The 24,569-nt window shown below is 43.6% G+C and overlaps 1 protein-coding gene across 3 annotated transcripts in view; it reads right to left on the bottom strand.

Moving 5' to 3' along the window:
* card11 (caspase recruitment domain family, member 11) overlaps positions 1-24,569 on the bottom strand; it is a 242,858-nt gene that overhangs the window by 119,731 nt on the left and 98,558 nt on the right. For all 3 annotated transcript variants that reach the window (XM_078240160.1, XM_078240159.1, XM_078240161.1), the window contains 3 exons: positions 22,768-22,905; positions 19,278-19,603; positions 2,679-2,858 (listed from right to left, as the gene is read on the bottom strand). In XM_078240160.1, coding sequence (XP_078096286.1) covers positions 2,679-2,858; positions 19,278-19,603; positions 22,768-22,905 — 644 coding nt within the window. The remainder of the gene's footprint in view (positions 1-2,678; positions 2,859-19,277; positions 19,604-22,767; positions 22,906-24,569) is intronic.

The raw sequence follows: 24,569 nt of genomic DNA, 5'->3' as shown, positions 1-24,569 counted from the left end.
AAACAACATCCCTGCATCCAGTCTGTCCAACACTGTCAAAATTTTATATATTTCAATGTGACCCCTCTCATTCTTCTAAATTTGAGTTAATTCATGCCCAGCTGACCCGATCTCTTCTCATACAACAATCCTGCCATCCCAGGAATCAGTTTGGTGAACCTTTGCTGCACTCTCTCCAAGGCAGTTGTATCCTTTCTTCGATAAGGAGACCAAAACTGCACACAGTACTCCAGGTGTGGTCTCACCAAGGCCCTGTAATCTGCAGTAAGACATCCTTGCTCCTGTACTTAAACCTTCTTGCCAACATACCATTTGCCTTCCTAATTGCTTACTGTACCTGCATGCTTGCTTTAAGTGACTGGTGTACTAGGACATCTAGAACCCTTTGTACATCAACATTTCCCAATTTATTACCATTGAAATAATACTTAGCCATTCTGTTTCTCCATCTGAAGCGTATAACTTCACACCTTATCCATTTTATACTGCCTCTGCCATGTATTTGCCCACTAACTCAACTTGTCTAAATTGCTTTGAAGCCTCTTAACTTCCTTCTCACCACTCACATTCCCATTGAGTTTTGTGTCATCAGCAAACTTGGAAATGGTACGTTTGGTTCCCTCATCCAAATCATTGATGTATATTGTGAATAGCGAGGGCCAAGCACTGAACAATGTGGGATCCTACTAGTCACCGCCTGTCATTTCTAAGATGACCCATTTATTCCTAATCTGTTTTCTGACTGCTAACCAATTCCCAATCCATGCCAAAATATTACCCCAATCCCATGCGTTTAATTTTTCACAATAACCTCTTAGCTGGGACTTTTATGCTTCCAAAATAGATTTACTGTTGTGTACATTATAACTTTGGTTGATGCTACCTAGCTCTGTTACCAGTTGAGAGAACAGAACCCATTAAAAGGTTACGGGTTCACGTCCCACTCTAGGGACTCGAGTACAAAATCCAGGTTGACATTCCCCCAATGTGGGACTGAGTTGGTGTAGTACTGAGGGAGTGCTGCATTGACAGAAGAGCTGTCTTTCAGATGAGACGTTAAACCAAGGCCCCATCTAACCTCTCAGGTGGATATGAAAGATCCTATGGCAGTATTCAAAGGAGAGTAGAGGAGATCTGCCAGGCCAACCAACATTTCTAAAACATAAATCTGATTATTTATCTTCTTTTGTTTGTGGGAACTTACTGTCTGCAAATAATCTGCCCTTTTCCCTACATTACAACAGTACCTAAACTTCAAAAATATACAGCTGGATATCCTGAGGTTGCAAAAGGTGATGGAAAAGTGATGGGGAAGGACATCCCACCCTCCACTATGCTCTTTTGTCATCTTAAACATCTATATCACGTCACCAAGGCCTGGTAGATGGGATTGCACAAAGTGATAAACACTGGGACTTGGGCCCTCAGAGGGACCAGGTCCATGGGCTCGACTCTCAGCACCGCCTCTCTGCGTAGGCAGCCTATCCGCAGGCTGCACTGAGTACACAACTCGACTCTAACACCTGGCTGTTATCCCTAATTTAACCAAGCTCCTGCATTCTAATTGGCCAGTACCAGGGAGATCCACCCGACAGGCGCACCAGTGCCAGTCCACACTCCACTCCCTTGGCCTGCCCTCCTGCTGTGTACAAAACCCACAAGCAGCTCAGACAATGAAGATGCTGGAATTACCTTGAGCCGGCAATGATGCAGATGAGAAAGGGAATATGTAAATTGCACAGCCTCCATATCGATCTGCATGGGTGCAAGTAGGTCACGAATAGCTCCCCCACTCAGCCACCTCACTCTCATAAATTGGGTCCTGTTGTTTTCAGTGGACAGGCTTGTATATAGAGTTGGATAGATAACTGATCGGAAATAGGATTGGAGGTTGAAAAGGGTAGAGGTGATGATTGTTGCTGGAGGAAAGGGGTTTGTTGCAATCTGTTGAAGATTGCCCAACTAGCCGAGTAGTGGAAATGTGAGGATGAGAGATATTCTAGAGTTTACTTAATATAATTGCCACAGCGGTGAATATTTGCAACCTTGATCCTTGCCGACACACACTCTTTGCCTAAGATGAAAGAGGCGAGAAGGTACATGAAACTTAAAAAAGAATGTTCCCTACAAAATGCACCCTTCAATCCACCAAACTCTTACTTTATTGTAATATAGTACTCAGTACATAAAAGCGTGTAGCCGACACTACCAACAGATCTGCTTTGGGCAGGCTGCTGGAAACCTTTTGAATTGATGCTGTTGTCACAGTAACAGCAGTTATTAGAGGTCCTGACATTTTTTGAAACAATTTGAACCATGCTCTGTGAATGGAAATGAGTGCTTTCAACGTGTGAAAAATGACAGACTCCGCGAGACACTGAAAATAACAAGTTGGCAGCAGGTATGGAAGTGTTCCATGGATTGACTGGCAGTGGCTCAAAGTAGGATACAAATGGTTGCTTTGTTTTCTAAGCAGAAGGTTGTCTATGAGTCACTGCCAAGCTCATCAAAAGGTATTTAATTACCGCCACACTGTCACAAGTTTGGATGCCCCATGGTTTAAAATGACAGTGAAGGTTTTCATTTCTAAGTGAGAGTCTCATTTCCGCAAGACGGATTGTATGTTTTTTTGATTCCTTATTTGAAAGGAAATGTGGGTTAATGATGGCCGTGGTTACCTGAATGATTGTTTGCAGTTCCTGGACTTTGGTCTTTAACATTTCGTTCTCTCGTTCTAACTCCAGCACCTGCTCCTTCCTTGGCCTTTGCTCAATGTCATTTTTCAGTTTGAGGGATTGGTTGCGTTCCAATTTGCATTCTTCCTCCACCTTGTTTAACCTGTGCTTCAGCTGATCGATCTACAGCAATGTGGATATGAGAAAGGGAAAAAAATGCCGTGATTCTTTGCAAGCTTTTAATGGAAATCAATCAAACAATGGCCAACAGCAAATCAGTATTGGTAAGCAGCTACACTCATCCCCTTGCCTTGCATCCGGTTATACTGCTTTGCCATTCAAATTCTAACCAGAATCTATTTAAATGATACCCTTGTTTCTGTCCCGGTGGTCATCTTTAGTAAAGCTACATGTTAAAATGAATGATGGTAGGCTTGTAGGATTACTTTTCAGTAACAACACCATGATTAGTATCTTTAACCAACATCACAGATACATAGAAAGGAACAGGAGTCGGGCAATCAACCCCTCAAGACTATTCCACCATTCAATTAGATCATATCTGATGTGTGTTTTAACTCCATCATCCTGCCTTGGTTATGTGGCTCTTAGTGTATTTGCCGAACAAAACCTTCCTTCTTTTTCAGTTCTCTGCCCGAAGGCAGGTCCAACTCATAGCGCCATGACCTCCACGATGGGTATGGTAAGGAGTGAGGTCCTGAATCTGATCCACACCAGCCTTCCAGCCTAACTGAGCCAACCAGCCCTCCAGGGTCCAAGTTGTTGTGGCAACATGCACTCATACGTACATGCTGTAATCTAGAGCTATGAATAGCAATAGCAGAAGCTCAAATTTTCTTTACATCACAAGGCAGACCAGGAATTGCTCCTACCCTTACTGCTATGTTGGAAGGATTTACAAATTACTCAACCTGTTTGACTGTGTTACGAACACACTTTGCTTGGCGATCAAGTCCTCGAGTTGAACTTGAACCCAGGGCTTCTGGCTCAGAAGCCAGGTCACTATCCACCATGCCACAAGACCTCCAAGAAAACTATAGCAACCTCAATTTTGAAATTTTTCAAGTGACTCCCAGCCTCACTGACCTTTTGGTGAGAGAGTTCCAAATTTCCACCACATTTTGTGTGGTGGAAGTATCACCCATCAAAGACCGAGCTCTAATTTTGAGATTGTGCTCCCTTGCTCTGAACTTCCCCCACCAGAGGAATTAGATTTTCTCTATCTACCCTTTCAACTACTTTGATAATCATTGCTGCATTAGATAACATTTGGACAAGTTTTGGTCAGGTGCCAGAAAAGTTAAATTTGACTGTCAAAACAATTGCCACGTTGGCATGAGTGAACGCATCAGCATTGAACTATGTCAGATAATTAGATTCTAAAGTGGATTGTGAGATGGGTGCTGAGGAACATTTTATTGTTCATTTTAACAGTAGGAAGTGGGGGTGAGGGTTCAGGATGACACTTGGTCTCTTTATTATTTAGAACTAAATAATGTATCTCTTTTTTGAGCTCACTACAAAAAACAGAAAATCCTCTCCTATAGAGATGGCAAAGGAATAGCCAGTGCAGATTTAGAACTGCAGATGTAGACCATGAATCTATTGGAATTAGTTGAAAAGGTGACTGAATGAGCTCACAAGGCTCACCTTTCTGCATTTTTGGAAGGTGTTCACAACATCCCCAGTAGTTCAAAGCAAACATACTCTCCACAACACGCAAACCAGGAAGATCTTAATTTTATTCCTGGGTTGCTGAATCAAGATGTGGAGATGCCGGCGTGTGCCCTGTTTGACAGCAGATTTCCACTCCATCTGACGAAGGAGCAGCGCTCCGAAAGCTAATGGCATTTGCTACCAAATAAACCTGTTGGATTTTAACCCCTGGTGTTGTTAAAACTCTTGCTGAATCAACCCATAAGAGCCTCCAAGTGTCATTGGGTGAGCTACAATTGGTTTCATTATTGTCAGTAAAAGGAGGGGGAAAATAATCAGACAGGGTTCTTGTTCTGGATTGTTACGCAGCAGCTTTTCTTCCAGTTTTGTTCTTGAGATGAGGGCGATGTTGGCAAGGCTAGCATTGCTTGCCTATCGTTAGATTCCCTGAGAAAGTGATGGTAGGTCATCGTAGACATTGTAACGTGTTGCACTCAATGTGCTGAGTATGTTCCCGCATTGCTGATGTGTAGGGAATTCCAGAATTCTGATCCAACAATGATGAAGGAATGGTGATGTACTTCCAAGTTAGGAGCATGTCCAACTTGGAAGGGAATATGATGTGATGGCAGAGCCAATACCATTTTTGATTTTGTTCCCTCCTTATTAGTGACTGCGAGACTATGAGGTACTGATGAAGTAAGCTTTGCAAGCCTCTGGAGTTCATTATTGGTGGAGGGGTCAATGTTGAATTCATTACAGGAGGAGGGTCAATGTGGAGTTCATTATTGGAGGAGAGTTCGATAGGGAATTCAATATTGGAGGAAAGGTCTACAATGAGTTTATTAGAGGAGGAGTTGATATTGAGTTCATTATTGGTGAAGGAGTCAATATTGAGGTCATTATTGGAGGAGGGGTCAATATTGAGGTCATTATTGGAGGAGGGGTCAATATTGAGGTCATTATTGGAGGAGGGGTCAATATTGAGGTCATTATTGGTGAAGGGGTCAATATTGAGGTAATTAGTGGTGAAGGGGTCAATATTGAGGTAATTATTGGTGAAGCGGTCAATATTGAGGTAATTATTGGTGAAGCGGTCGATATTGAGGACATTATTGGAGGGGGGGTCAATATTGAGTTCATTGTTGGAGACGGGGTCAATATTGAGATCATTATTGGAGGAGAGGTCAATATTGAGGTCAATATTGGAAGAGGAGTCGATATTGAGCTCATTATTGGAGGAGGGGGTCAATATTGAGTTCATTATTGGAGGAGGGGTCAATATTGAGATCATTATTGGAGACGGGGTCAATATTGAGCTCATTATTGAAGGAGGGGTCAATATTGAGCTCATTAGTGAAGGAGGGGTCAATATTGAGCTCATTATTGAAGGAGGGGTCAATATTGAGTTCATTATTAGAGGCGGGGTCAATATTGAAGTCATTATTGGAGGAGGGTTCGATATGGAATTCAATATTGGAGGAGGGGTCTATATTGAGTTCCCGATTAGAGCAGGAATCGAAATTGAGTTCAGTGACAGGGCTGCCAACTTAATTACTGCTTTGCCCTGAACGGTGTCAAGCACTTGACTGCAACTATGCCCTTCTGGGTGGGTGGTAAGAATTCCATCATACACCCAAGTTATGCCTTGCAGATGTTGGATAGGCACTGGAAAGGAGATGAGCCACTCAGTGCAGCTGGCCCCCCTGCTTCTGGCCTACCATCACACAAGCACAACAACAAAATGCTACAGAATCTGAAATACAAAGAGAAAATGCAGCATGGTGGCACAGTGGTTAGCATTCCTGCCTCTCAGCGCCGGGGATTTGAGTTTGATTCTGGCCTTGAGTGACTGCGTGTAGTTTGTACACTCTCCCCGTGTCTGCATGGGTTTCCTCTGAGTTTTCTCGTTCCGTCCCACAGTCCAAAGATGTGCAGGTTCGGTGGATTGGCCATGGTAAATGCGTGGGGTTATGGGGATAGGGCAGAGGGGAAGGCCTGGGTGGGATGCTATTTCGGAGATTTGGGTGCAGACTTGATAGGTTAAATGGCCTCTTTCTGCACTGTAGGAATTCTATTGTTTTATTCTACAGTTCTAAAATGTTCAGCAGGTCAGACAGCAGGTGTGTGTCAATATATCGGCAATTGCATGCTTTGGCAATTAATTTGTTAAGCCAATTGCATTGTTAAAGACACGTGATGATCATTGGCTCAACATCCGTAAATGGATGCAGCTGGGGTTGGAGGAAATCAGAAGGAGTTTGTAACTCTGCTGAGCTGGATGAAGTACAAATTTACTAATGATAAAAGACAAGTTGCTGTATTATTCCTCCGCCATATACTATTATTGATTTGAAGCACTGTGGAGAGAAGAACACAGTTAATGTTTCAGGTTAATGGCCCTTCAACAGAACCTTTTCCCCTGCTGATGGGTTTAAAGTGGGGGCCTCGTTATGCTAAATCCAGGGGGGGTGGGGGTGATTGAGGGGTTTCCCCTTTAAGTGGTCACCTAGGCCCATCAGAGAGCACCCCATCCCCAAAAAGGTGCTCCTCTCCTGACCATGATCTCAATCCTGAAATCATACCTCCTCTTGCTGACACCCCTCCCCAACTCCCAAACACTTCCAATCCATTGCTGAATGCCTCCTTCTCAAGCCTCAAGTGTAGTCCCAGCAGTGGCATGGTGGTGCTGCAGGTACTTGAGAGCTGCCAGTCTCTGGTTGGCAGCTCCCTGAGGGGTGGAAATCCTATCCCCACCCCCCTCTCCCCCCCCGCTGAGTCTGAAGGCTACTGGCAGCTGTTATTCCCCCGCCACCCCCTCCACCCCATCCCCCAATCTTTTAGCTCGGGATATGCGGACCATGGTGCCCTGTATAATTCAGCCTGTTAACTCCATTTTTCTCCATAGATGCTGCCAGGCCTGCTGAATATTTCCAGCATTTTCTGTGCCACATCTCTACCCTACCCTGACAGAAATGGCTGGTCCAGTTCAACTTCTGGTCATTAATAATAATAACTGGGGATTCAGTGATCCCTGGATGGTGCCTTCTAGGTGAGAGTGCTCTTAAGCTCACCATCTGAATAGTAGGGCCACCCTCACTGTCCTGGTTTACATTGAAGAAAGAGCACTCGTGCAACATAGACTTTGGGCTTGTAAAGAATTGTATCAAAGGAAATTTACCGAAATCACATTATCCACTTTAGTGACAACACTTCAAAATACTCGATATTAAAGCACTTTGGGATGTTCTGAAACCTATACAAGTGCAAGTCTTTTTTTTCCTTTCACAAATGAGTAGCAAGGAAAAAAAATGAATGATTTGAGAAAATTTCACCAAAGTAACCTTTTAAAGTTCAATCTTCATGGATCTAATGATAAAATGACAGGATTGACATTTGCCTGGATATTAGCTGATAATCTGAAGAACCATTGCTTGGGCTAGTGATTAGTGCAGACTCATATCAGTCCTCAGCTGTTTATATTATTCATAAATGGCAGAAGAATGCATCTTATCGGTATAACACAAAAGTTACACGGCTTTATAGCAGATGCAATGGGCTAAGGAAGGACAGGTGATTTTAAACTGAAAACTGACAGCCTAATTCACATTGGAAACGGAAATATGTATACACAATGGGAGGAGCTCCATTTTGTCCTAGGCCAGTGAGCGTATAAGACTGGTCAACCCAGCCCACTGAGATAAATTAGGGAGTTAACCACAAATAGGAATACAAACGTCAGGGAATGGCAGGCCACTCAAACCATACTTTTTAAACAAAGTAATACAAATAATTAAATTAATGAAAACAGAAAGATGACAGGATATAAAACCAAATATTACATGGGTATGTCTATCAGTTACGTACAGCACTGTGCTATCTTGTGTAGGTCGCTACTGATATAGTGTCATACATTCACTTTCCCGAGGGACTGTACCTTGATGTGGAGGGAGACTTGCATGCACGCATGATTCAGAGATATATGAAGCCAGAAAATTTGATAGGTGGGAGCCAGCCTGAAGGTCAGCTCATCAGTCCTCCTTGCAACTGGGAACATCTCAATCTGCTGGGTGTAGCCCAAGAGCATAGGTCGATTAGAGACATAATTTGCTCTGGACTGACAGGGTTGTTCGCAATGGGTGGCCACTCGGTGTTGAGACTCTAATAACTAATGAACTAGCTAACTAGGATTTACCAGCCTTGGGTGAAATGATCACACCTGCACTCCCCCACACCGCCCTCCCAATAACTATGATGTTTTGGAAAGTTGGACTTGCTCAAACTGATTTTTTACATGAATACACCAAATTTAAATTTAAATGGTAAGAAGGGAGGGTGGGATACATACGGTTTCCAGCTGCCACTGAAGGGTGCAATGAATCAGTGTCCATTGACAGAAGCGTAAAGCGCAAAAGGCTTTAGGTGTGATTATCAACCATTTACTGAAATTATCCAATCAATGTGGAGCTGCTATAAATGAAGCTAATCAAGCACAGAGGGGCTACTGGAAAGTATTTGATTCTAAAATGAAACTGATCACTTTAACCCTGTATAGTTTATTAGCCAAGCCTCATTTGGATCAGCGTGTGAGACTTTGAGTACCCTCATTTGAAAAGAATGGCATTGATCATTAAATTGTGAAGAGTTGCTCACAGAAACATACCTGATTTTATTGGAGAGAAGAAAATGCTGACAAGGACAAATAATGAAAATACAAGCAAGTGATTTGGCTTCAACTGTGACTGCGGCACTCGCGGGCACGAGTTCAAAATCAACACGCCTCGAGCAAGACTAAACATTGGAAGAAATCTTTATTTTCTCATGGAATAGTAAATATTTGCAAGCAAGCCCGATCAGAACTAATTAACACTGTCTTGATTAACTCCTTGAAAACAAAACTAGATGAATATCTGACTGAAAAGGAGATTGAAAAGGTCATAAATGTGGACTCAGTCAATCAAATACTCAGTCGAACTGATTGTTTCTCTGCAGTTGGGATCACAAAACTCATATTTGTGAAATGCAGCTGATTGGGTGTTGAATAATGCAACATTGATGTTAAGAGTCACATCCCGGTGTCTAGCTGGATTCAATGAATAATACACATTTGGTATGCCTAAAACAAGACAGCACCAAGTGCTCCTGTTCTGTATAATGTTGATCAAGTAGCTATCAGCATTAAGCCTGGTCATTATAACTGAAGGTCCTCAATCATCACAACAAGCATGTGGTTGGCCTCATGGGCATTCCTGCACTTGGTTTGCAAAAAAAGGATTTGTCCAAGTCTAGTGATTTGTCTATTGTCTCTGCTGGTTGTGTGACAGCATCAAGATAAATGACTGGGAGGGGGGGGGAGAAAAAACCCTCAACTTACCCAAATGGCCTCCTTCTGCACTGTAGGATTCTATGATTTCTATGATATGGCCTGTTAATAGAAATCTGCTGCAAGGGTGCAAAAGGTTGAATAAGTTGGAGATTGTTACTGTAAGTCATGAGATATCATCGAGAATGGGAGAAATCCAATTGAATATCGAAGACCCAACCATATGTCGGAGGAAAGAACCCAACTGAGCATCGGAAAGACTTTCTTGCAGTCAGCAGGAGCTGTGGTCACTTCAGTGACAGAGTTCACTGGTGAGATAATTCAGCATTCTAATGCTAGATATTGTTGAAGCATTTTCTTGCTGGGAGTAAAGTGGCAAATCAAGTTTTTGTTATTTTTTTCATCATTTTCTCTCTCACCCTCTTACATCTGTAATGACCTGTGACCATTTTAATTTTTCTGTAATCATTTAAGATCTAAGACCTTTTTAAATTGGTAATTGTGGGTACAATTAAATTGACCCCTTTAAGCAAAATAACCTTTTGAGTGAATCATCAATTTGTTCTCCTGTAATTCGGAGATCAAAATGAACTACAAGCCGGAGTGAGTGTTTAAAACAAAAAAAACCGATTATATGGCCCAACACTGCAGCTGCTGAATCAATGTTAGTGATTAACAAATCAATGTTAGTGTTTCATGGATCAGCGCTTGTGGTTAACAGATCAGTGGTGGCAGTAAATGGATCAATATTGGTGGTTAATGGTTTAAAATTAATGTTGATGGATCAGGGTTAGTGTTCAGTGGATCAGTGTTAGCAGTTAACGGATCAATGTTAGCGGTCAATGGATTACTATTAACTAATGGTGGATCAATGACAGAGCAGTGCGAGTCCATTTACCTATGATGACATTTATGATGCATTGTTGTCCATCAATGAACAAGTATAGTCATTTCTCTATTGTCTCTGCTGGTTGGTTAGCATTGCTGCCTCACAGCACTAGGGACCCGGGTTTGATTCTAGCCTTGGGTGACTGCTGCGTGGAGTTTGTACCTTCTTGCTGTGTCTGTGTAGGTTTCGTCTGAGTGCTCCACAGTCTATGATACACAAGTTAGGTGGATTGACCATGCTAAATTGCCCCTTAGTGTCCAAAGATGTGTAGGCTAGGGGGTTGAGCCATAGATAGTGCCCAGGGTTACAGGGCAGAGTGGAGGGCCTTGATGGGCTGTTCTTTCGGAAAGTTTGTGCGGACTCGATGGGCCAAATGGCTTCTTTCTGCACAGTAGGAATTCTATGGTCCTATTCTATGGTTGTGTGATAGCGTTCTTTCCAAGTCAGGTGCCATTTGTGGAACCTTGTTCAGAAAGCGGCTGAACAGCGAAGTGTGGGAATTTTGCCCATGATAATCTGCCCACAAATAAACAGAAGGTATGGATAAAGCATGTAAAATTTTCTGATGAGTGACCCACTGTGCTTGAGATCTTCCCAAGGGCCCAGGACCAGATCCATCCCACTTTGCAAAGGTTGATAGTGACTGTCTTGGTCCCAAACCGGATCCCAGTTCTCAGGAGTATAACGATGTTGTTATTAAGTTATCATCAGGAACCATGAAGTTTCACAGAGCTACAGCTATATCAGAATCATTACTGTGATTATTAATCTCCTTTTGGACATTAATTGAAGTAGGGAGTGACATTGTGGTGCACAGTGATTCCACTCGGAGCAAAAACCACGTGCCTGGAATTTCTACAGGTGGTTTTCGGATCTCCCACCACAGAAAATCAACTCAAACAACCATCTTCCACCCAAGTACTGGTGGGAGAAATTCTATCCCTATTGGAAGATGAATTGAGATTCTTACAGGTGGATTTTATTTTTGTTCAGAGTTATATAAATTGATTATATAATTGATCTTTTTGCATCTTTTGATTTCACACAATCACAAGTGTCCTCCTGAACAATCCATTGTGTGATGACTGGTTTAATTTTTCTTGGGCTGCAATGCTGTAGCTTTGTTACTGAAATAGACCAGTAGATCCAAAGCCTCCATGGAGTGGCAGTCACCATCGTGATGGTGTTTTCTGCCCTTGGTTTCTTGTACCGAAATGCAGCCACACCTTTCTTGCCCAAACTTCCATCTCTGGCCGGCTAAGAATTGCGCCCGCAGCAGGTTCCTGAGACCTTCAGTCAAGTGCAGGAGGGTCAGGGGAAAGGGAGGCATCTCTCTTTTTACAGCATCAGCTGCTATAAAGCAGGTAAGTTTAAAGGTCCAACTGGTTTTGAGAAGCCAGGGAGATGGTAAATGGGTCTGGATGGGAGGGGTAAGGGGAGAGGTGTCAGGAGGTCAGTGCTGGAATCAGATGTCCAGTATGGTTGGGGTGGGGGGGGCGGGGGCAGGTGGGGAGTAGTGATAAGTGTGGTTCCAGGTTGTCAGTGGAAGGGCTGAGGTGGCCAATGTGGAGGAGTTGGGCGGTCAGTGGTGGTGGTGGTGATGGTGGAGGCAGGGTGGGGAGATGTATTTTTTTATATTTATTTGTTCATGGACGTGAAGCTCACTGGCTCGGCCAGCATTTATCGCCCGTTCCTAGTTGTCTTTGAGAAGGTGGTGGTGAGCTGCCTTCTTGAACCACTACAGTCCATGTGGTGTAGGTGGTATAGCTACACCTGCAGTGCCATTAGGGAGGAATTTCTAGGATCTTGGCCCAGTGACGGTGAAGGAATGGTGATATATTTCCAAGTCAGGATGGTGTGTGACCTGGAGTGTAATTTCCAGGTGGTGGTAGTTCCATGCATCTGTTGCCCATGTCCTGTTAAATGGTAGCGGTCACAGGTTTGAAAGATGCTGACGAAGGAGCCTTTTAAGTTAAAGTTTATTTATTAGTGTCACAAGTAGGCTTACATTAACACTGCAATGAAGTTACTGTGAAAATCCCCTAGTCGCCACACTCTGGTGCCTGTTCAGGGACACTGAAGGAGAATTTAGCATGGCCAATCCACCTAACCAGCACATCTTTTGGACTGTGGGAGGAAACGGGAGCACCCGGAGGAAACCCATGCAGACATGGGGAGAATGTGCAGACTCCGCACAGACAGTGACCCGAGCTGGGAATTGAACCCGATTCCCTGGTGCTGTGAGGCAGCAGTGCTAACCACAGTGCTGCCACTGTGGAGGGAGCGAGTGTTTAAGGTGGTGAATGGGATGTCAATCAAGCAGCTTCCTGTACTCATCCTGGAAAATGGAGAGTATTCCAACACACTCACTTGTGCCTTGTAGATGGTGGACAGACTTTGGGGAGTCAGTCGGGGCGTTACTCGCCATAGGATTCCTAGCCTCTGACCTGCTCTTGTAGCCGCAGTATTTATGTGGCTAGCCCAGTTCAGTTTCTATCAATGGTAATCGGTGTGGTGTTGATAGTGGGAGATTTGGCAATGGTAATATAATTGAATTTCAAGGGGAGATGGTTAGATTTTCTCTCATTGGAGATGGTCATTGCCGGGCATTTGTATGGTGGAAATGCTACTTGCCACTTGTCAGCCCAAGCCTGGATATTGTCCAGGTCTTGCTGCATTGGGCATGGACTGCTACAGTACCTGAGCAGTCACAATTGAAGCTGAACATTGTGCAACATCCCCACTTTTGACTTTATGATGGAAGGAAGATTATTGGTAAAGCAGTTAGAGATGGTTGGGCGTAGGACAGTGGAAGATATCATAACTGTAGCCATAATAAATGCTTGACAGGGTTTCAAAACCCAGACAGGCCTCAGCTCCGCAGTGGGTCCATTGATTCAAGGATTATTGACACTTTTAGGAAGCTGTAATATCAACTATAACAATTATCCCTTTGTGTGGTTTCTTGTTTACTTATAAAACAAGTAAGGACTTAAAGGGTAGTTTCTTTTCCAGTCTCAAAAATAGTGATTTAGAATTTTATCAGTTTGTTAGAAGTATAACATTTTCCAGTGATTTTTAAAATAGTTTCCATTGCTATTGTATGGCTCCTAAGGATTGTACATTGTGGATATTGAGTGAGTGACTATGGAGGATAGATGGGGTAGCATAGTTGATCCAAGGAAGCATGGGGGTGTACGTAACATGGGTGAGGGGCATGGGTGGCATAGGCGTTTGGATGATTGGGGTAACATGGGGGATGGATGGAGGGTGAGGGATGAGGTATGGGGTTTTTTTTGGGGGAGCTGGGCTGCTGTGTTGGAGAACCAACAAGGTCCTATTAACAGATTATTTGTTCAGTATCTCATTGCTGTGTGCGCAAGCTTGCCACAACACTGACGTTACAGCAGGGGCCATCCTTCATAAACGGTTCCTCGGCTGTCAAGTGCTGAGCTCATGAAAGACACTGTTTGTTTTAGGCAGCAGTGTCCATTTAAAGGCCTGCCTAAAGTGGACCCATCATGGGCAAACAGTGCATGTGGTCTCCTGCAGACTCTCCTCTGCTGGTTGCCTGTTTTTTTTATAAAATATATCCCATCCTCCTTCAATTGTCATGAGTAGCCTGTATTATACATCTGAATCCTCTGATTCAGGCGATTCAAGCTTCATCCTGGTCATTCCTTCTTTTGTTATAAGAAACAAATATTTCATTTATGTAGCATCTTCCACAACCTCAGGATGCCCCAAAGCACTTAACAACAAATGAAGTGCAGTCACTGTTGTAAAATAGGAGCTGTGACATCGTATTTTTAACTGATGTCCGTTTAATTGCAACCTCTGATGAACCAGTGTAAACCTTGTTGATATTTTCTTTCCAAATTATTCTTGGATTGAAGTTTGATGTTACTACATATTTGGGCGCAGTGCAAAACAAATGATCTCTGAATTGTATCAGTCAGCACACCCACGGAGTGCCGTTATTACATTTCATCCACTGCATACAGGAACACACTTTCAGCATTGAAGAGTGTAATAAAAACAGAATATGTTGGAAAGATTCAGAAGGTCTGGCTGCATCCGCGGAGAGAGAAACAGAATTAATGCTTCTATTATCTTTGAGGTTTCATATCGAGACTAATAAAAGATCACGTGGTCAGTGACAGGAAACTAACTGGAACAGTTTATTAACATGTCTTTATCCTAGCACAGTCAGCACAAGACTGGCTAGGCAAGCTCCTCCTAAGATGGAGCTCGAGTCCTGGGTCACCTGACCCATTCTCTTAAAGGGGCATGCCTCAACATACATAACAGTTGAGTGTCCATTTGACTAAGAGTTGTCTCTGTTCCCCTCTCCACGGATGCTGCCAGACCTGCTGAATTTTCCAGCATTTCCTGTTTTTATTTCAGATTTCCAGCATCCGCGGTATTTTGCTTTGATTGAAGAGAGCAGTGTCTGAACTAAATGTTTGCTCAGAATGACATATCAGGAGCTCTGGCTAGGCAGGGGTGGATGGTTAACGATGTGATAGAATGCTATTATCACCAGAAACCAAGCTGAGAGTCAAGACTTAGTGGGTAGTACTTTGCCTCTGAGACAGAAGGTGGCAGGTTCAATCCCCATCCCCTCCAGGGCAATGAGTGCAGCACAAAGGGAGTGCTACATTGATGGAGATATTTATCTTTGGGTAAGGCATTAAACCGTAGACCATCTGTCCTCTCAGCTCTACATGAAAGATGCCTTTGGAATGTTTGGCGAGCAGAGGAATTCTCCTTGGTGTCTTAACCAAAATTCATCCCTCATGCAACATCACAAAAATTGATTATCTGGTTATTTATCTCTGCTATTTGTGGAGCCTTACTACGGCGGTGTCTTATGTGCAATTAGCTGTTAGTGGCAGAATTTTGGCTGAACAGACCCACACATAGTGGATGAGCCAGTAGTGGGTCAGGAACCCATTTGTTCTGTCAGTGAGACTTGCCACAGCTCAGTCCCAGTATTAGTATCCTGGTTCCTCGGCCAGTCTGAGGATAGGCACGATGACATACTGAATGTGCAAAAGGAAGGATTTCTAGTTAAATAGGCCTGAGCCAGCGTCAGAATGGCTGAACGGTACATTGATTCCTGAGGCTTTAGCAACCACAGGATTGAAGGGGAGACTTGGGAAGACTACCCCACTCCACCAATCACAAGGCCAGGATTTTATAGCCCAAACACAGCGTGTCGCTCACCGGATGGATGTGGCAGCCCATTTAAATTGCTGTTTACTTTGGCAGGTCAGCACGATGGTGCAGCGGTTGGCACACTGCTGCCTCACAGTGCGAGGGACCTGGGTTCAATTCTGACCTCAGGTCTGTGTGGAGCTTGTACATTCTCCCAGTGTCTGCATGGGTTTCTTCTGGGTGCTCCGTTTTCCTCCCACAATCCAAAGATGTGCAAGTTGGTTGGCCATGCCAAATTGCCCCTTTGTGTCAGGGAGATTAACAGGGTAAATACGGGGGTTACGGGGATAGGGCCTGGGTGGGATTGGTGTCGGTACAGGCTCAATGGGCCAAATGGCCTCTTTCTACACTGTAGGGATTCTATGATTCTATCCTAGGACTGTAACATCCCACTGGGCAGAAGGGGCCGTAAAGTACTGGCCCAAGTCTCGTCATCTTACCTGGTGGTCCTGCTATGGGGACCGGAGGGTCTGAAATTCGGTGGTTTCCTGAGCACAGGAGGAAAGGGCCAGTCTCTTAAACTAAACAGGGTGGTGGTAAGCAGCAGAAGCATTGTGCTCACTCCAAGCTGCAGACAAGGCTGTGAGAAGTTTAAGAACCTCTGGAGGGCAGGAAAGGTGAATGGGGACCCACTTTCAGGTGCCAACTGTCACACTCTGACTTTCCCGGCATCTCCTGCACAGCATTCCACACAAAAACACAAGTTTCGCAGCACCATTCACTCCTATCTCTCCAGGGCACCTCACGTTCCCATCTGAACAGCCAACACTGGCACTCAAACTCATCTCACACCCATGCCTTACTGTAATGCTCCATAAATGGTGTCATTCCCTCCATGCCACATAATCCATTTCTCATACTCGTAACTCTGCTTTCTCTCCTTGCAGGAGAAGAGAATGCACAAGTCCAGGCAGGGACAGAGGGACTCTCCAGTGTCAGGCACCTTGTGGGCCACTGCCAAGGCATTCCAGGATGCTGGCAATGATTGGCTACGATAGCCCGAGCCTCCTGAGGCACTCTGACGGAGAATCGGATTTCTCCGATTCTCTGTCAAGTCGACCCTGTGTTGCCCCGATGCAACTGACAGCTGTCAGCAGGGAAGAACACTTCAAGGTGAGTGAAGTCCAAGACAAGGGGGCCGACTGCTGAGAAGTTGGAAATCACCTGTAAAGCAGTGAGTGCACAAGCCCCGAGGAAGTGCAGTGAGCTGCAGCCTCTCATCCAGGAAAGGTTACAGCAAGTCAGTTTCACCGTTTGGAAGATTACCAGCCTGTCAACTTCGCTGAAGCACTGCTCCCTTGATGAGCTGGGCACGTTCCACAGAGCACGGAAAACCCGTGAGCTTAATGATAACTCCTCTGAATGTTTGAATTAATTACCCAACAACTCTACAGGGATTCCCCTCCCATCTGCAAACCCGTCGGGGTTAAAACCCCCATAGTGAGTGAGATCACGTCAGGTCCCCTCCCCAGTGCTACTTTTCAGAGCTTAAGCAACCTCCTGCAAGGGTGCACCCACACCCAAACCCCGTCTGATGTGTCCCGACTTTACAGCAATGCCTACATTTCTAAATCTAAATCAACTGTTAGGCATTTCAGAACATCTCAGGATGAAAAACGCTATCTCAAATTTAAATTACTCTTTGTTTTTTCTTGTTCAGGTAAGGTCAGTTTAGGTCACTGAAGCTTAGTCTAAACAGAAAAGTGCTTCCCGTAAATCAAACATCAAACTGCAGCAGCTTTGTTTAGGAAGTAATGATTATATGTCTTATTCTGACAACATAAGATTAGTCCATGTCGTATTATGATAGAACAGTATTGTAACCGTTATTTTATTATATGATCATATGGAATTTGTTTCAGCTCAAGCCATCTGCTAAAAACTGTCCCTGTTCCTTCAGCAGTTTGAAATACAAGATTCCCTCTCTAACTAGATAGTAAGATCCATTGAGCAGAAAGATCCATTCTAACATTGCAGTCATATCGTTTTTTTCAGCGAGTTCCATTTTTGCTGCTTCTACAGTTACAATCTAACTGTAGAAATCAGGATTGTGATAACAGGTGCTGGTATGAACACCAAGTTCAGTTTCATTCAGTAGTGTTTGCTTGTAGCATTTTTTAGTATTAACTTATAGAAATTTGAGCATTTTGATAAAATTACTGCTGTAATTGTGAAACACAAACAACTATTAAATGTGTTATGTGTGATAATAATATGGGAGCTCAACTTTTAGTCACCTTGCAAAATGCTTCAGTAATGCTTTAGTGCCTCATGTAACCAGAATCACCAGCCTGCAGAAATATAGTGTTATTTCTGCACACCAGCACTGTTACAGCACTGACACAGATACCAGCAATGGCACTGATACCAGCACTGTTACAGCACTGACACAGATACCAGCACTGGCACTGATACCAGCACTGTTACAGCACTGACACAGATACCAGCAATGGCACTGATACCAGCACTGTTACAGCACTGACACAGATACCAGCACTGGCACTGATACCAGCACTGTTACAGCACTGACACAGATACCAGCAATGGCACTGATACCAGCACTGTTACAGTACTGACACAGATACCAGCAATGGCACTGATACCAGCACTGTTACAGCACTGACACAGATACCAGCAATGGCACTGATACCAGCACTGTTACAGCACTGACACAGATACCAGCACTGGCACTGATACCAGCACTGTTACAGCACTGACACAGATACCAGCACTGGCACTGATACCAGCACTGTTACAGCACTGACACAGATACCAGCACTGGCACTGATACCAGCACTGTTACAGCACTGACACAGATACCAGCACTGTTACAGTACTGACACAGATACCAGCAATGGCACTGATACCAGCACTGTTACAGTACTGACACAGATACCAGCAATGGCACTGATACCAGCACTGTTACAGCACTGACACAGATACCAGCACTGATACCAGCACTGTTACAGCACTGATAGATGCCAGCACTGTTACAGTACTGATACCGATACAAGTACCATTGCAGCACTGATAGATACCAACACTATTACAGCACTGATGCGGTGGGGGGGATAGACAGAATCAGATCAGCCATGATCTTATTGAATGGCAAAGTAGGCTCGAGGGGCCGAATGGCTTACTTCTGCTCCTATGATCATATGTACCCCATTACCAGCACTGATACCGATACCATTACATGACTGATTCTGATATCTGACTAAAAGGCAAAGGTTATTGTGGGGGTGGAGGGGATGTTGCAAGCGAAATCATACGATCTTATTGAATGGCAAAGCAGGCTCAGGGGGCTGAATGGCTACCTCTGCTCCAATGATCATATGTACCCCATTACCAGCATTATTACAGCATTGTTACCAATCCCAACAATATTACACTGCTGATTTTAGTAACCGTGAACATCACTGGCATATGGCTGGTGTTTTCCATCAGCCAGTAACTGGGAGTGCTAAATTCTCCCAAGTACTTTGTGTCTTACCTGAAGCTGCAGATCCCGGCTTCTCATCACTGCCATATTCTTCTCCTCACTGAGCTGTGCGTACCTCATGGCTAGGTTGTAATTATCATCTTTGACTTTCATTAGCTCATCATTGTAATTGTTTCTCTCCTCTTTCATCTTGTTATAACGTTCCTGGAAAGTGTGTAGTTCCTGATTCACCAGCTTCAACTGTTTCTTCTCATCCTCGAGCTGTTTCATTTTGACCTGTAGGTCGCAGCGTAGTACCTCCTTTGCTTTTGTCTGCTGTTGAAGTTTTATCACCTCATTCATCAGGAACTGTGTCAGACCCTCGTGTCCTTCCTCCACTGCCATACAGAACATGGCCATCAATACCAGAAGACAAGAGTTAGGCAGGGCTGAAACATTTCATGCCCACACCACATCTAACAACTTAACAATAACAGCAACTTGGATTTATGGAGCACCTTTAATGCCCAAGGCACTTCAATGGAGAGATACCAGACAGAAACATGACACTGGCCCCAATAAGGGAGATAATAGAATAGGCAACCAAATGTTTAGTCAAAGTTTTGAGGAGAGGAGGTGAGGTGTGGAGGTTTATGGAGGGAATTCCAGAGCCTGGGTTCTGAAGGCAGTTGAAGGCATGGCCGCCAATGGTGGGGCAATGAAAATAAGGGACGAACTAAATCCAAATAATTTGAATTTAAAAATCAAGTGCAGCTCTAAACAATTCAAGAAATAACCCAAAATTAAGCCCAACATGGCCCAATTGTTTGGACATGTAAAGTATCAACACCACCTATTTTGTAGAATACAGGAAAAGTTCTTTCATTTTGCCTCTCCATATAAAATCACTAAAACTCCTTCCAATTCAAACATATTAAAGAATGACCACTGATGGCATCCTACTTTGTTTAATTTCTATTGATTCTGTTTTTCAATGTTCTGTTTAAACTATGATTTAGGTGGAACTGGCTGAGAGGAGTTGCTGAACCTTGTAATGAAGAAGCTGGTGTAACATCGCTGAAGAGAGTGCAGCCTTTAGGTCCAGGTGCAAACAAGGAGCAGGTTATTGAGCCTGACAGAATGAGGAAGGGAGGTGGACTTAATATTATTTCAATTATGCATTTGCGTACCTTGATTCAAATCCCTTCATCGACATTGTATCAGCTTCCGGAATCATAGAATGATACGGCACAGAAGAAGCCCATTCAGCCCATCATGCCTGTTCTGGCCTTTTGGTAGAGCCATCCAATTCATCCCACCCCCTGCTTTTCCCCACGGAGCAATGAAAATGGAGGCAAAAGTAAAAGTTTTCAGATGTGATGGGGGCAATTTAGACATTCAAGCCAGGTCTAGAATATTTGATTAATTGCCTAGAGCTGCGTCCAATTCTTGATTTCAAATTTAAAATGACAACAGTCCACTCTCTTTCAACATGAATATATAACGAAGCAACATAAATAAAGTCATAGAGGTTTACAGCATGGAAACAGGCCTTTTGGACCAACTTGTCCATGCCGCCCTTTTTTTGTTAAACCCCTAAGCTACTCCCAATTGCCCACATTTGGCCCATATCCCTCTATACCCATCTTACACGTGCAACTGTCTAAATGCTTTTTAAAAGACAAAATTGTACCCGCATCTACCAATATCTCTGGCCGCTTGTTCCAGATACTCACCACCCTGTGAGTGAAAAAATTGCCCCTCTGGACCCTTTTGTATCTCTCCCCTCTCACCTTAAACCTATGCCCTCTAGTTTTAGATTCCCCTACCTTTGGGAAAATATATTGACTATCTAGCTGATCTATGCCCCTCATTATTTTATAGACCTCAATAAGATGACCCCTCAGCCTTCTACGCTCCAGAGAAAAAAGTCCCAGTCTATCCAGCCTTTCCTTATAATTCAAACCATCAAGTCCTGGTAGCATCCTGAGTAAATCTTTTCTGCACTCTTTCTAGTTTAATCATATCCTTTCTATAATAGGGTGACCAGAACGGTGCACAGTATTCCAAGTGTGGCCTGACCAATGTCTTGTACAACTTCAACAAGACATCCCAACTCCTGTATTCAATGTTCTGACCAATGAAACAAAGCATGGTAAATGCCTTCTTTGCCACTCTATCCATCTGTGACTCCACTTTCAAGGAGCTATGAACCTATACCCCTAGATCTCTTTGTTCTGTAACTCTCCCCAATGCCCTACCACTAACTGAGTAAGTCAGAGGCAGTGAACTAAATCTAGAGAGTGAATCCAATCTGCAGAGTGTATCACAGACACGGTGAATCAAATCTACGCAGTGTGTCACAGAGAGAGTGAATCAAATCTTCATAGGGTATCACAGCAAGAATGAATCCAATCTACACAATGCATCACAGAGAGTGAATCTAATCTACACAGTGTATCACAGTGGGAGTGAATCCAATGTACACAGTGTAACATAAAGAGAATGAATCAAATCTGCACAGTGTATCACAGACAGAATCAAATCGACACAGTGTACCACAGAGTGCATCAAATCTACAAAGTGTAACACAGACAGAATCAAATTGACACAGTGTACCGCAGAGTGAATCAAACCTACAAAGTGTCTCACAGAGTGAATGAATCAAATCTACACAGGTAATCACAGGGAGGGTGAATAAAATCTACACAGCATATCACAGATAGAGTGTATCCAATCTACAGTGTATCAAAGAGAGTGTGAATTTAATCTACACAGCGTATCATTGAGAGTGTGAATTTAATCTACACAGCGTATCACAGAGAGAGTGAATCAAATCTACACAGCGTAACAGAAAGAGTGAATCCAATCTGCACTCTGTATCACAGAGTGTGTGAACCAAACCTACACAGTGTATCATGGACAAAGTGAATCCAATCTACACAGCGTAACACAGAGAGTGAATCAAATGTACACAGCATATCACAAAGAGTAAAAGAACTCTACACAGTGAATCACAGAGAGAGTGAACCAAATCTACACAGCGTAACACAGAGTCATGGAGTCATAGTGGTTTACAGCATGGAAACAAGCCCTTCGGCCCAACTTGTCCATGCCGCTCCTTTTTTTAAACCCCTAAGCTACTCCCAATTGCCCACATTTGGCCCATATCCCTCTATACCCATCTTACCCATGTAACTGTCTAAATGCTTTTTAAAAGACAAAATTGTACCCAACTCTACCAATACCTCTGGCAGCTTGTCCCAGTCTATCCAGCCTTTCCTTATAACTTAAGCCATCAAGTCCCAGTAGCATCCTAGTAAATCTTTTCTGCACTCTTTCTAGTTTAATAATATCCTTTCTATAATAGGGTGACCAGAACTGTACACAGTATTCCAAGTGTGGCCTTACCAATGTCAGATGGAAAGAAAAACAGTAACCATTAACCTGTAACATTTATTATCATAGTTACCCAAAATTTATTGCATGTTATTTTAATGATTAGAATTGTTGCATTCTGAGAAATATGAATGTAAAGGTTAAATGGGAGAAGTTATTTTACCTACTATAGTCGAGAACCTGCGTGTGGGCTCCTTCCCCGTGACCAGTTTGTACAGTTCTGGATAGTAAAACTCAAGGCTTTCCAGGAAAACAACATACCCTCTCTGACCCTTTGTTTGGAGGATATCCAGCAGACGACCTTTGGAAAGAGCAAAGAAAGTGAGACTCGATTTAAACCATTACCTGTCTCATTCAAACTTACTTATCCTTGGGAAGAGGAGCACAATCTGGAGGCAGGATGTTTCTGCAGGCACAGTCAGGCATTCTAACATGAGGCAGAGATTAAAGAGGATGGAAAAGTCCCCCTTTCCCCTCGCTGAGATGGATTGTGTCCTTTCTTAACTGGATACCATCAGTATTGTGTCTCCTGCACAGTAACAAACCATAAAGCCCAATTGGTCCACGTTTGGTGCTTATGCTCCAAATGAGCTTCTTTGCATCCATCTTTATCTAATCCTATCAGCACCTCCTTCTATTGCTTTCTCTCTGATGTGTCGATCCAACTTCAATCTGTCTCTGCTTTTCACCTCAAATTCTCCGTGTGATAGCGAGTTCCACAAACCATTCTTTGGATATAGGAGGTGGCAAAGCAGACAAAACACCAACAAAAGGTACTTTTGTATCATCTGTATTACTGATGGTTTGCGCTTCCTCCTCTATTTACAGGTGGGATTGAGCTTCAATGTGGAAGGCGGAAGACATATGAGCAGAAATAGGCCACTCAGCCCATTGAGTCTGCTCCGCCATTCAATGAGATGACGCCTGATCTGATGCAACAATCCCCAACTCCACTTTCCCACTTAATCCCGAGAACTCTTGATTCCCTTACTGATTAAAAGCCTGTCTATCTCAGTCTTGAACATACTTAATGAAGCAGCCTCTACAGCTCTCTGCAGTGAAGAATTCCACAGATTCACTACCCTCTAAGTGAAGAAATACCTCCCCCCCATCTCTTAAATGGGCAACACCTTACTCTGCGATAATGTCCTCTGGCCCTAGACTCTTCCACAAGAGATGGCATGCTGTTGGCACTGCTGCCTCACAGCGCCAGGCACCCGAGTTTGATTCTGGCCTTGGGTATTTGTCTGCGTGGAGCTTGCATGTGACAATTCCTCAACCACTCCATGTGGTGGCAAGTTCCACATTGTCACCAACCTGTTTCCCCTGACGTTTTTACTCGGATTGTTAATGACGCTTTAATATTTATCACTCCCAGTTATGGGCTCCACACCTTCTCTATAAAGTAGATAAATTTAATCTTTTTAATCTATTTTAGCAAGCAGTGTCAACTTACTCAGCAAAATGAAAACTGTGTCAATTAAACAGGGTTTTTATGAACTATAGCAAAGAGAACTAATGACCAAAACCCTAAACATCTCCCAGTAAAAGCAGGATTATGGGTGGCGCGGTGGCACAGTGGTTAGCACTGCTGCTTCATAGTGCCAGGGACCTGGATTCAATTCTGGCCTCAGGTGATTGTGCAAACTCCACACGGACATTCTCCCTGCACCTGCGTGGATTTCCATCAATGCTCTGGTTTCCTCTGGATGCCCTGGTTTCCTCCCAAAGTCCAAAGATGTGCAGGTTAGGGGATTAGCGGAATATGTGGAGTTAGGGGGATAGAGCCTGGGTAAGATGCTTTGTTGGGGGGTTAGTGCAGACTCGATGGGCTGAATGGCCTCTACTGCACTCTAGGGATTCTACACAATGATTTCTCCAAAAAAATGCAGTGAGTGGAGGACAGTTATATGCAATACAAATCATGTGCATAAAGTTAAACCCACTCACTTACAGTGAGTGACA

The sequence above is a fragment of the Mustelus asterias genome, chromosome 23 (genome assembly GCF_964213995.1).
Source record: "Mustelus asterias chromosome 23, sMusAst1.hap1.1, whole genome shotgun sequence".
Classification (NCBI taxonomy): domain Eukaryota; kingdom Metazoa; phylum Chordata; class Chondrichthyes; order Carcharhiniformes; family Triakidae; genus Mustelus; species Mustelus asterias.
Note: the sequence above shows the minus strand (reverse complement) of the source record. Positions and strands in the feature narration are given on the sequence as shown.